The 13,323-nt window shown below is 27.3% G+C and overlaps 1 protein-coding gene across 1 annotated transcript; it reads right to left on the bottom strand.

Annotated features, from left to right (window-relative positions):
• Positions 1 to 4,468: 4,468 nt before the first annotated feature.
• LOC126894339 (flap endonuclease GEN-like) lies at positions 4,469 to 7,450 on the bottom strand. Its single transcript, XM_050665276.1, has 7 exons — positions 7,091 to 7,450; positions 6,838 to 7,012; positions 6,391 to 6,480; positions 5,639 to 5,907; positions 5,307 to 5,520; positions 4,834 to 5,125; positions 4,469 to 4,776 (listed from the first exon to the last, which is right to left on the bottom strand). The coding sequence occupies exons 1-7, from the start codon at positions 7,246 to 7,248 to the stop codon at positions 4,568 to 4,570; spliced, it is 1,407 nt and encodes a 468-aa protein (XP_050521233.1). The 5' UTR covers positions 7,249 to 7,450; the 3' UTR covers positions 4,469 to 4,567.
• Positions 7,451 to 13,323: the final 5,873 nt, after the last annotated feature.

Genomic DNA, 13,323 nt, shown 5'->3' with positions numbered 1-13,323 from the left:
ACAGACTGAATGCACAGTATGTTAGTTAAATGTATTGCCTAAAATAATAATATATAGATAAAATAATGTAAAATAAACCATTTAAGTAATCTTTCAGAATTGATTTTTTTTTTCTTGTTATTTAAAAAATAGTGAAAATGTTGACAAATTTTACGTAAACTAAGTTGTAAAATGTTATTTTATTGGATAAAGTATTTAAAAATTATGTTAAACAAAATTTTCAAAGAAAAAAAGATGATACCTTATAATTTTTTTCCTGTGTTTTTTTTTATATCTATACATTTTATGGATAAAAATATATTATGTATATAAAAATGTTAATTCATTATAAATTGTAAACTATTTATTTTATCTGCAAATTAATACAAATTTTAAGTTCTTTTTACTAAATTTTGTATTTTTTGAAAAATGAAATGTTATGAATTTCAGTATATTTATTTTCTACTTAATAATTATGTAATTAAGTGAAAAAGATAAGTAATTAATGGATATTAAAAATAATATCTATAATAATAGAACAAATTTATTATTTTCTTTTTATAAAAGTAAATTTGAAATTTGAACAATTTTATGTTACTGTGGCCAAAGTAACTGTAAAATATTATAATTTTCCATTTTATGTTTAATACTGGTTACTTGGTTGAAGTTTATATGTTTAAATTACTATTGTATTTTTCTAGGAACTATTATCATAATATCAGCCTTACCTATCTATTTAACATAATTTACTTTATTATGTAATAAACATGACTTTTATTAATGAATTATTTTATTATGGTAATTATTTTTTAATAAGACAATACATGTCATATTACATAAAATATACTGATCAGTTGAAGAAATTAAATAGTGAAATTTTGATAAATTAAATTTTCTTAATGTTATTTTAATTTAATATTCTTATAAATTTATTGTTTTCATTTATATTGTTTGTATGATTTGGGAAACTTGAACATCATGATTTAATAATTAAGTACAGATATATTAATAAATCTTTAATCACATCTATATTTAATTATAAACTTTGATTGTCCATTTGAACATAAGCCTAGCAGCATTAAATAATTGTTTATTTTATTTTTAATAATTAAAATAAAATGAAGTGTATCTAACATGTATATATGTAAAATGTATAATAAAGTACACATTTATACATCATTATATTTTATATTGTTATTTTTTTTTATAACCTTTTAGAGCAATTGCTGTTTTTAACCCTTTCAGGATGGGCAGGACGTCTGAGTCCCAGCTCGAAAATTGCTTATATAAAGTAAATGGTTACTATTATTGTATCAACCGTCCGGTCGGGACATCTAAGGTCCACTTGCAATAAGTATTTCAAATAAAAATGAAAACGGGACAAATAAGTACCGGTCAAAAAAGGGGGGAATAGGGTTTCAAAAAAAAAATTTTAGTACTTATTTGCTTCATAATTAAATAGCCTATGAAAAACAAAATGGATTATATTCATTTTTTTTAGTGTCAGTACTGAAAGGTTTAAAGAAGCTTGTTTAGCTAATCAACTAATAAATTAATGGTAAAACAATTATATTACTGATTAATTTAATAAGCAGGCTAAATAGGTAATTCACTTATTACAAAACACTTTATTAATTGAAAAATAAATAAAAATTTCAAGTGGTAATAATTAACTAGTTATAGTTAATGAAAATTACCAACCTTTAGATATGTATTTCGGGAATTATTGACATGTTTATAAATAGGTGGCAGCAAACTACAACTGGGAAATTTATAGTTATAAAAATAGCAGCACCCACTCCTCACTTCCATTTTTACTTTAAATTGTTAATAACTTCTGAATGAATAGTCCAAAAGTTGTTATTGTCCAGTTATTTTATTAATCCGATAATGAATAAATTAGTTAACTATGCGTGTTTCTATTTTAAAAATTAAAGTTGTCACCCTAATAAAGTATAAGGAATGAACATAAAAAAACCTTATGAAAGATAAATTGAAAAAAAATTGAATTAAAAGAAAACAATAAAAATGTATTTTTTGATTAATGAAGTGTAGATTACTAGAAATATAATTTTCGTCTTCTTTTTTCTCGCCTTAATCCTAACTACTTTGATGTTGCCACCCTTATCCTAAACTCCACTTAATACGATCTCCCACATCTTCTACGCTTACATCAGCCATCCTCATATCGCATTCAATTACATCCCTCATTTTTGGTCTTCCTCTACCTCTTCTTCCTTCAACATTCATATCTATAACTGTTCTTACAGCTTCCGATTCTTCTCTTCTCATAACATGACTAAACCATCTAAGTCTATTTTCTCTCATCTTATTTACGATTGACACTACACCTATACTCCCTCTTATATGTTCGTTCCTTTTCCTATCATCTCTAGTCACTCCACTCATCCATCTAAGCATTCTCATCTCTGCTACACTCATTCTCTGTTCTACTTTCTTATTAACTGCCCTACACTCTGAACCATACATCTTAGCTGGTCTTACTACAGTCTTGTAGAATTTACCTTTCAGCCTAATTGGAATTCTTTTATCGCATAAGACGCCAGACGCTTCTCTCCACTTCAATTACCTGCACTTACTTAATCCTGTGTCTTACATCCTCGTCAATACCACCGCTCTTTTGCACAACTGCTCCTAAATACTTAAAACTTTCTACCTCTCCAATCACGGCCTCGCCTATTGTTAATGGTCTCCTTATTTCACCTACATCGTATTCTCCTTTGTCAAACTCGTACTTTATATACTTTGTCTTACTTTAGTCTTTGATTAATTTCCTCCCTATTTTCTCTTACTAACACTATATCGTCAGCAAACAACATGCACCAAGGTACCTCTCCTTGTATTTCTTTAGTATACCTTATATAAAGATAATCTTTAGTCCTTTTATCACTTACTTATACAAGTCTATACATTTCTTTCTCGTCTTTCTTTGTTCCTAGCCTATCATACAACTCATCATACCTCTTAAACTTTGCCTTACCTACTGCACACTTGGCTTCTTTGCACAAGCGTTTATACTCCATCCAAACTTTTCTCCTTTACCACTTCTGTCATACTTTGAATTGCTTTTTCTTACTTTCTATGATTTTTTTAACGACCTCATCCGACCACCTAGTTTCTTGGCATTCTACTCCAACTCTCGCCAACAATGTCTTTTTTTTATAGTGATTTTAATTACTGTCAGATATCATTATACTTGATCCAACTATGCCATGTCACCTGTGCTGGGCTTTTTTATATCATCATCGCTCGTTAGCCCACCCTCTTATCATCTTTTTTTATACACCTTACATTCTTATAATTATAGTCTACTTCGACATTCCACACCATCCTCTCATTTACCGTGTTTAAAAACTCTTTTTCATTTTCCCCTATCAATTTCCACTATCGGATCCTCGATTTATCTCCTGTGTTCTTTCTGTTTTTGTATATTCTCTTCCCACTACACCACAACTCCATTACCATCAGTCTATGTAAACACTTTTTCCTCGAAAATTAATTTTATGACTATAATTCTGTCACTTTTCTTAGCTACTTCTACTACTTTACTTTTCATCTCCTTATCCATTATTATCCCTACACCATTCTTTGTATTAGACTTACCTGAGCATATTATTTTATATCCCTCACCTATTTTCCTTGCTTTCTCTCCGTTCCACTTAGTTTCCTGCACACAACAAATATTAACTTTTCTCTTCTTTAATACTTCTACTAATTAATTTTTCTTCCCTTATTGAGAATGCGTTATTTCATTATTAATCTTATTATATTAGTTTAAATTAAATCGTTAAATTTATTAAACCTGATTATTAAAATTTTTTATTTTAGATTATATAAGAAATACTGTTATATTATAAATAATTATTTATATATTATAATTATAATTGGAATTGGAATATTTTTTTCCATAATAAAGAATATTATAATTATTAATTCTCAACTTCTACAAGTTAACATTCCGAACTACCACGTACTTATTCATATTTTGTATCTATCTTTTTCTCTTATACACGACTCCAGTCTAGAGTTGAGTGGTGATGTCCTTACACCGTTGACACTACAAGCGTGGGCGGCGCAACGCAGCATACGCTGAACTGTCGCAGGAGCGAGGGACGGAAACGTAAGTGTACACTTACGTTTCCATACACTTCTTAAACTCGATCTTTGGGATAACCTTCAGCTCATTCAACGATGCGCTTTTAATGTCATCTATGTTTGTAAAACAACGGCTCTTTAAGGCTCTCTTTATTTTTGGAAATAGAAAAGTCACACGGAGCCATGTTTGGCGAATATGGAGACTGAGGCATCGTTACAGCCAAAAATTCACAACAACCAATGAAGTGTGAATAGGTACTGTATGGTGGTGCAATATTAATATATTTATATTTAATATATGCAAATAGTAATATATTTTATTTGTCCATAATAACTAAATACTATAAAATGTGTTATTAATAAATCATAATAATAAAGAAAAAAATGAAATATAATTAATTAATTAAAAAATTTAATAACCATAAAATACAGTTAAAAACTTCAACAAGTATAAAGAATATCCATAAAAATATTACAAGGTTATTTTATTAATAATTTCAGAAAGATCTAAGTCAGTTGAATCATTTTCAAAATCTGATAATGTCAGTGTATCATTTTCACTCATATTTTTTATTATGAATTGATCTAGTGGACCTTTTGAATTTTTATTTTTGGTAGAAATATTTAGTGAAAATATTTTACTAGTAAGTTCACTGCAACTAGCTCCATCTTCAATGTTATCTAAACATGAAATAGTATGTAAATTAAGTGCTTTGAGCAAATATTTAAGAGTTTTACTTTTTTTCCTAGTTTGTTTTGTAGGTTTAGTGTTGCTTTCAACATAAGCTAATACTTCATTTGGGTATCGTATTTTTACAACCTCTTGTGGTTCAATAGTAGTAAGTTCATAATTTTTCCATTTAATTTCAAAACAACTTATCCCTTTATTTATCCTTTTTTTAATTATCTCAGATATTATTACTCCTGATTGATTATTATCATCATTTAGTAAATGCCACCTTGTAAGTAAGGGTAAAAATTTACCAATGGCATAATCTTCATCCCAACAAAGTTTAGTTGCAGCAAAAGTCTATTTAAAACAAAAGTTTTAACTATTTAGATTTTACAATTATATATTTTAATAGCAATGTAATATAACATATAAATTCTACTTAAAAATAAAAAAAAGCTACACTGTAGATTATTCAATTTTCCATTACTAAAAATATTATATTCACTATGTTTTTGCAACACTTCAATTTAGATCTTACAATAAATGTGTTAATATCTGGTAAAACCCATTTGGGATCAACATCAGGACATCGAGGAGTATTTAAAAATTCTTCAATTACATCTTCAGAGGGAAAGTTTTCATTTTTCAAAGCCTTGCTTCTAATTTTAATTTCTAGTTTTATATCATCTGACTGAGATTTGATATCTCTTTCAACTGCATTTAATACAATATCATTACGCCAGTACCTTAATCTTAAAAACAGAATCACATTCTTTATTTATAATTATTTATCTATTTTTACTTAATAACACTAGTTGTTACTAACTACACAGCTGATATTATTTATCTATAAAATTTTATTTAAATTACCGATCTAAAACTAAAGAATCTTCTAATGGTTGGAGAAATTTAAAAGCAGTTTCTTTACCCACACCATTTACTCCTTTGTCATCATAATCACAACCACAAAGTAATGACATAGCAATCATTTTATTTCTACCCATTTTTAGTTTATCTTCAATAACTTCCATTTGGTAAACATCAATAGAGCCTGATCCAGTTGCAACAAAATTTCTGTATACAATACGAGCACCATAAAGAAAACAATCACTATCTTGTGTAATAACTCCATTTACAATCTATGATAAAATTTTAAAAATAATTCTTATTCAAAACAGTTATGATATAATTATTTGATTAATATTAAGGAAATTATAATAAATAATTTTTAAAATATAAAAATAAAAGTTCTTTATAATCCTTAATCAATTCTAAAAATACTATGTCGCTGATTTTATGCTGAATTTAAAAATTTGTCATATTTGCTTTAAATTTTGAGATAAACTAAGTACAATACATAGAAAGGGGTAAAAAATGATTCCTTACATTTAATTTAAATTACATCAATAAAAAAATTTTACCTAAATTAAATATTGATTAAACATCTTCTACTTGTGTTAATTATATGTTGATTATTTTTTATTAGTTGACTAATATTATATATTATTATTATTTTAAGCGTAGTGGTATAATTTTTTTTGTTTATTGTAAGCCAGTGTTATAGATTGATTTATTAAAAAAATATTTTATGTGAAAAATTAATTTTGAAAACTATACATTACTCCATTCTTATTAAGCACAGCACACAATTTCTCAGCTTCACCTGGACTGTAAATACTAGTGACTCCCATAATTTTAAATAATAACTCACACTGAAACAAACATAGAAGTGAAATTTAAAATTGAATCTTATAATGGGATCAGTTTAATGAAAAGATATTGCACAACACTTCTAATTTCTCTTCTTGTATTTTAATCTATATTTAACGTCTTTTATTATATGCTACTACTTGTATAAGAGAGGTTGGCCTCTAAAACTCAATAAAACAGAATCAAACAACGATACAGGATACCAAGACATGATGTGTTCCCAACTATTCTATCCTCATTTCTTTTGTGATGAAACTTCAATAGCATAAGACACTTTGATAAATTTGATAATAGTTATACCGAAATATTTCTTATCTGAGCTTAACAGGTATAAGAGATTTATTTTAAAATAATCATACTTGTTTTTGTAAAGAATTTAGTCTGCTTCGAATCATATTTTTTTTAGGAACATTTTTTTTGTCATTTAAGCGTTTATTCATAACATTGTATTTTAATTCTGGTGCAACTCCATCAAAAATAAATACAGGAGTAGCACCAACTAATAATAAACTACTAGTACGGAAAAATAGGTTTCTATAAATAAAAAATTAATGGTTTTAAAACTAATGTGACAAAATTTAAACAATATGATTTAATCATGTAGTTAATTACCTAAGATACATATTTTTCTGATTACTTTGATGGCTAAAATTTTCGCTGTCACATACCCAACCACTTAGGTCGATTGCTACTATTTTTCCTTGTAGTTCCCAAAGAGGTATTTTTTCTGATACAGGAGATAAAGTTGACCAAAGATTTTTCACACCCATATCAAAATTACATATATATATTCACATAGATAGTTTTATAAAAGTTTGGTTAATTGGAAAAAACAATTTAATTAAAACTTAAGTCATAAAGATAAATTTAAAAAAATATTAAAGTTCAAATTAAACGACTTTTTGGTAAAATGATAAGAGATAAAATTATCAACAAGGTGGATTCATAATGAACCATAGATCTAAATCCAATCTATGCCCTCTTGGACCTGCTTAATAATGCTTATTATACACATTGTATCAATTGCCGGTTGTGCGAGCTTCAGTTCTTATATAAATTATTTGTAGAACCTCAAATAAGTTAAATTCCTTTTTGAGTGAAAGAAGAGATAAAACAATGAGGTGGGGAAGTTTCTATTCAGGTATTTTATTCATATTTATAAAATGGAATATGAGACTATAGACCCACAGATTTTTGAAGCTACGCCCGTGATGATGTATTTTATTTAATTTTTTGATCAGAATCTCACAATATCTTAGAACGGGTTTGCCAATAAATCGCATTTAACAATTCTGCCGCCCGATTTATGGAAAACCTAAAGAGGTCTTCCAAGCATAAAATTTATATTATATTCGATGCGAAGCTGAGAAGATATTGGTTTTATTATGATGTGTTTTTTTTTTTTGTGTGTCTGTTACCACTTTTTCTCAGATCTTACCGAACCGATTTCTTTCAACGATACGCCAAAAGATCACAAATCGTATCTAGTCGAAGACATTACCCTCAAAAATTGAAAAATTTCCCTCATTCCCCGTAAATGGGGGAACCTCCAAAAAAATTACAAATTTAGAAATCGCTAATTTTCGAAATTTTTTTTCTTAAAATTGCCATAACGTTTTTAAAAATAACCAAATTAATATAATTTTTTTTATATAGATGCATGATATCATTACCTTTAATTTGATATATTTTTTTATAAATCTGACCGTTTACCTGCTAACAGGGGAGGATTCAAAATGATAACTTTTTCATAAAAAATTTACTTTCCCAACTTAACTTTTGAAAGTGTTCCGGAAAGTGTGACATCATAAATTAATGCTAATGTAATATACTTTACTATAAAAAATAAAATTTTCGAACTTTATTTTGTCTTCACAATGAAAACGGCGACCAAATTTTATTTTTGTGTGTAAATTCTCGATTTTATTTTTTACATTTTTAACTTTATAATGCTATAACTTATTGAAAAGTGTATGGATCAACACAATTTTTTTATGAGAAATAATATTTTTTAATAATCCCTTTTTCATTCAACATACTTTATCTTAATCAGAATATTAATAAGGAACTAGCAGATTATGTAGCTTTTGGAATAATCCACCAATTTTTTTTAATTAAACACTATCTAAAGATTTGCATCGAAGCGTTTTTTTTTTTTATAGTTATTTTAATCACTGTCAGATATCATTATACTTGATCCAACTATGGCACCTCACCACTGTGCCGCGACTCCCCTGTGCTTGGTTTTTTTTTTTAATATTGGAAATTAAAAAAGCATGATATCTATCAACATTTATTTATTGTAACTATTTGATATAGTGAAGTAAACTTGACATGATATTTCATAAAAAGTATTTGATTTTTTAAGTTATAAAATAATTGTGTTTTGGATATTGGGTATTTTAGACAACCTAGGTATATAGATTTGTATTTTGTTTAAGGGAAATTACTATGAATAGCTTTATTTATATCTTAAAATTACTTAGGTTACATGTAAGCCTGTCCCTAATAGATAAAAATGTGCCCTTTATTGGTTGATTTGTATAAAAATCTTGTTGATTTAATTGTATAATGGTTACAAATAATTACAAAAATGAGTCGGATGAAAATATTATTTAATGTAAAACCCTGTTAATTGTTAAACGGTGAAAACCTTAAACTTAATACTTTTCATTTATTTTAAATTTGAAGTATTGAAATATAAATCTCATTTAAATAGATGCAATTCTTTTTAACTTAAAATGTTTGATAAATTTAAATTTTTGAGTAGCACAATAGAGGGATTTTCATTAAAAATCAACAGTTTTTTAAGAGATGGTATTTCAGTGTATACAATGTTGAGAAATATATAAAATACACCATTTTAAATATTGAAATACAGAAGTAATTTATATCACTGAATAAAAATAAATAAATAAGGCGATTTAAAATAAGCTAGAGTTGACCTCAAATAGTTGGGATAATAGCTAAGGATATAATGATAACAAAAATGATGTATGATTAAAAATGTTCAACATTTTAAGCTCATGGAAAATCTAGAGGTGTCGTTAATAAAGTAATAACAACATAACTAACGATAGTACTTTATTAAAATAAATAATTTTTTATTATAATTATAGTTAATCATAATACAAAATGCGAAAATTTAATATATAATTTACCACATGTATCTATTACAATTACAATAAATGTAGTTACTAAAATGTATGATTATCTTTAAAAAAAATAATATATGCTATTATTAAATTTAATTAAAGTACTATTTATTATTCTACTCCTAAATTTAAATTAAATGTACTTAAATTTTATTGAACTTTTCAGTTAAATATATATGTGAGAGTGAACAGGGAAAAAGAGCAGTCTTGACAAGTTATCTAGTCGCTGTGAAAATGGCGAATGTCTCGAAAAAATAATTTGTAAAAAGAGTAAATTAATCGTTGATGATTTGAAAAAATGTCACAGTAATAATTAAATAACATAAAATAATCACGCGAACTAAAATTGTTGGTCAACGGTTACTGACACGTCTGGGTTATTCCGCCAAAAGTTCGTATGTTAAATTCGCGCTATAGTCTCAATGAAAATATTTTATGACTATTATTTTAAAATGTTTTTATTAATTTACTAATCAAGGAATAATATGTTTAATAACAGTTTAAGTGAATAAAACTATTTGAACGGTTATAACCGTTATAACGATTCTTTCATTACAATGAAAGAACTTTGGTGAATCCGTACGATTATTTTGAACATTGAAGGTCTTAGCACTTACTAAAAATTGCTTGGTTATTTATTGAACGTTGAACTTTCCTAGAACTTATAAAAAAATACACGGTTCATTATTGAACATTGAACTCTCCCAGCACTCATGGGTCGTTTGAACCGACCGTGAACCAAAATAATGCTACTCGGGGATTAAATGGAGTATAAACGCTTGTGCAAAGAAGCCAAGTGTGCAGTAAGTAAGGCGAAGTTATCTCGTGGAATGAGGAACTGGTAGATTTAATTAGTGAGAAAGAGGTATCGGAGGCTGTGGCATCAATGAAAAATAATAAAGCAGTAGGACCAGATAAAGTGCCAGTAGAAGTATAGAAAATATTAGGCGGTATTGGCATAAAGTGGTTGAAGGATCTTTTAAATAAAATCTTATTAGAAAGGAAAATTCTAAATGAATGGAGAAATAGTATTGTGGTGCCGATATTTAAAGGTAAAGGTGACATACAGGAGTGTGGAAATTATAGAGGCATAAAGCTTATGAGTCATAGTATAAAATTTTGGGAAAAGGTAATAGATAAGAGAATAAGAAATGAGATATCGGTATCTAAAAACTAGTTTGGATTTATTGAAAAAGTTAATTTTTTGTGAAAAAGTTATCATTTTAAATCCCTCCCTGTGGGCAGGTAAAGGGTTAAATTTATGAAAATAATATACCAAATGATAGGTAAAGACATCAAGCATCTATAAAAAAAAAATTATATTGATATGTTCATTTTTAAAAAAGTTAAGGCAATTTTAAGTAAACAAAATTGAAAATATTTCGAAAATTAGCGATTTTTAAATTTGTAATTTTTTGGGGGGTTTCCCCCATTTACGGGGAACGAGGGAATTTTTTTCAATTTTTGAGTGTAATGTCTTTGACTAGATACGATTTGTGATCTTTTGACGTATCTTTGAAAGAAATCGGTTCGGTGAGAGCTGAGAAAAAGTGGTAACAGACACAAAAAAAAAAACACATCATAGTAAAACCAATACCTTCTCAGCTTCGCATCGAAGCTAATAAAATAATGACATAAGCTGATTTAATTTTTCAACTTTTAACTATTAAGAAAAAATAATTTATACCTAAATACTAATAACAAATAAGTTATAAAAAATTTTAAAATAAATATAAATTACAAACAATGTAAAATTTATTTTATTTTAAATTAAAAACAATTCCTGCCTTTTTTTAGTCATATTTTTATTACTATTGTTTAGAGCACGCAAATAACAAATTAACAAAAACAAATAAATCACCTATGGTAATTACTAAATTATAAAAAAAGAAACAAATTAAAGATAAGATTTATCAAAAAATTTTTTAAAGAGTATTACTCTATCGAATTTTGTAATCAACTAGATTCTAATCAATGCAGATACTTGGTAGTTTGTTATCAGATTTAAAAAAAAGTTACCTATAACCATGTTTGGAGTAACTACTATTCCATTTATTATTACGTCTAGAACGTTATCTTTTTCAAATAATGTTTTCTATAAATATAAAAATGAAAATACAGCCATAATAATAACTGTATTACCCAATAGAAATCACAAATTAATAATAATTTCAATGTATGTAAGGCCTAGCACGTTTTTCATAATTCGTAAAAATAATTGAATTTTAAATTTGGGGGCCGGCCCTGGGCCACATTAAATCTAAGGGGGGCCAGGCCCACCCATGTCCACGTGCCTGCCGTAACTGCTAATGAACTAATCAATGCTTAGTAAACCGTCATAGAGCTCGCTTTTATTGAATCAATGAACGATTATTGAACTGTTATCGAGCGTTTTATAGCTGAACTGAGGAACGATTTTTGAACTCTTACTGAACTTTTGTAGAACTCAGTTCACCCCATGTTAAAATCCGTATTCAAATCTCATTTTGAACCGTGCTATGAACGGGTTTTGAACTGAGTTCAACACCGTTGTTACTATATTAAATGGACCCGGTATGAACTCGAATTGCTACTCGGGTCTTCTCTCATTTTGTTTTTCTGCCATACTTTGAATTGCTTCGAATGTCAATCAATCTATTGGAAATAGTAGATTTAAATATTTTAATTTTGTAGGTTGATGTATCCGAAATTCAGTGGGAAACACAGGATTTTATTAGATGGGGTAGAAGCTTTGTTTATAAAGTAAATGTTTTTTTTGAGTTGGACTTATTTTGGCCAATCCTGGTTTAGAACACTAAAAATTTCAAAATTTATATATGTCTAAGGGACATTTTAAACGTTATAATCTGTTTATGTTTTAGACAGTTTTTTTAATAATCATGGTTACAACCCCTTAACCCCACCACCTTCGCTAACGACTATATCTTGTAAAAAGATGATTAATTAAAAATTATTAATTATTTCAATAATACAGAACTAGCAACATAGACTGTCATACTATTATTACTTCAATAATTTATTTTTTGTTCAGCGGGTACAACAAAAATAAGGAATGATTATTTATGGAAATTAAATATTTGTAACACTTCAATTTTATTAATATAAGTAAAGACATTTTATCATTAACAATTGAATGCACCGTGTTTTACTCACAAGGGGAGATCATGTGATGTGATCACCGATTTTCGAAAAAGTTATGTGAATCTAATCTACATTAAATATAATAGTTACACTTACTATGAATTTTTTGTTAATCCCCTACCCCAAATAGGGAAAAACGATTGAAAATTTGAACTTGCTTAAATAGACCTTTTTATCATCCGGCAAACGCAAAGACCTATTCGCCATATGGTAACACCTGTACTTCTAGCACTAGAGTTACATGTTGCAAGTCTCGCATGGCAACTTACTTTTTGCCCTTTTTTTGTAAATTTTTTTAAAAACAATTTACATTATTATTAACATAAATGATTTTCTCTATTAAAATTAGAACTTCATGCATAAAAAAAATAATTTTTCACGATTATGATTCTGTTCATAATTTTTTTGAATTGATCGATTGAGAAACATTCAGAAAAATAACATCAGCACACAAAAAAAAAAGTTCTCTGTACTTTTAATTGGACCCACCTACAGAAATGTATTTCGACCCGTTTAATCCGAATTTGAAGTACGTTTGGGCCAAACGTA

This window comes from Daktulosphaira vitifoliae, unplaced genomic scaffold (genome assembly GCF_025091365.1).
Source record: "Daktulosphaira vitifoliae isolate Bord-2020 unplaced genomic scaffold, ASM2509136v1 Scaffold_1, whole genome shotgun sequence".
NCBI classification, from domain to species: Eukaryota; Metazoa; Arthropoda; class Insecta; order Hemiptera; family Phylloxeridae; genus Daktulosphaira; species Daktulosphaira vitifoliae.
This window is presented reverse-complemented; position numbering and strand designations above follow the sequence as displayed.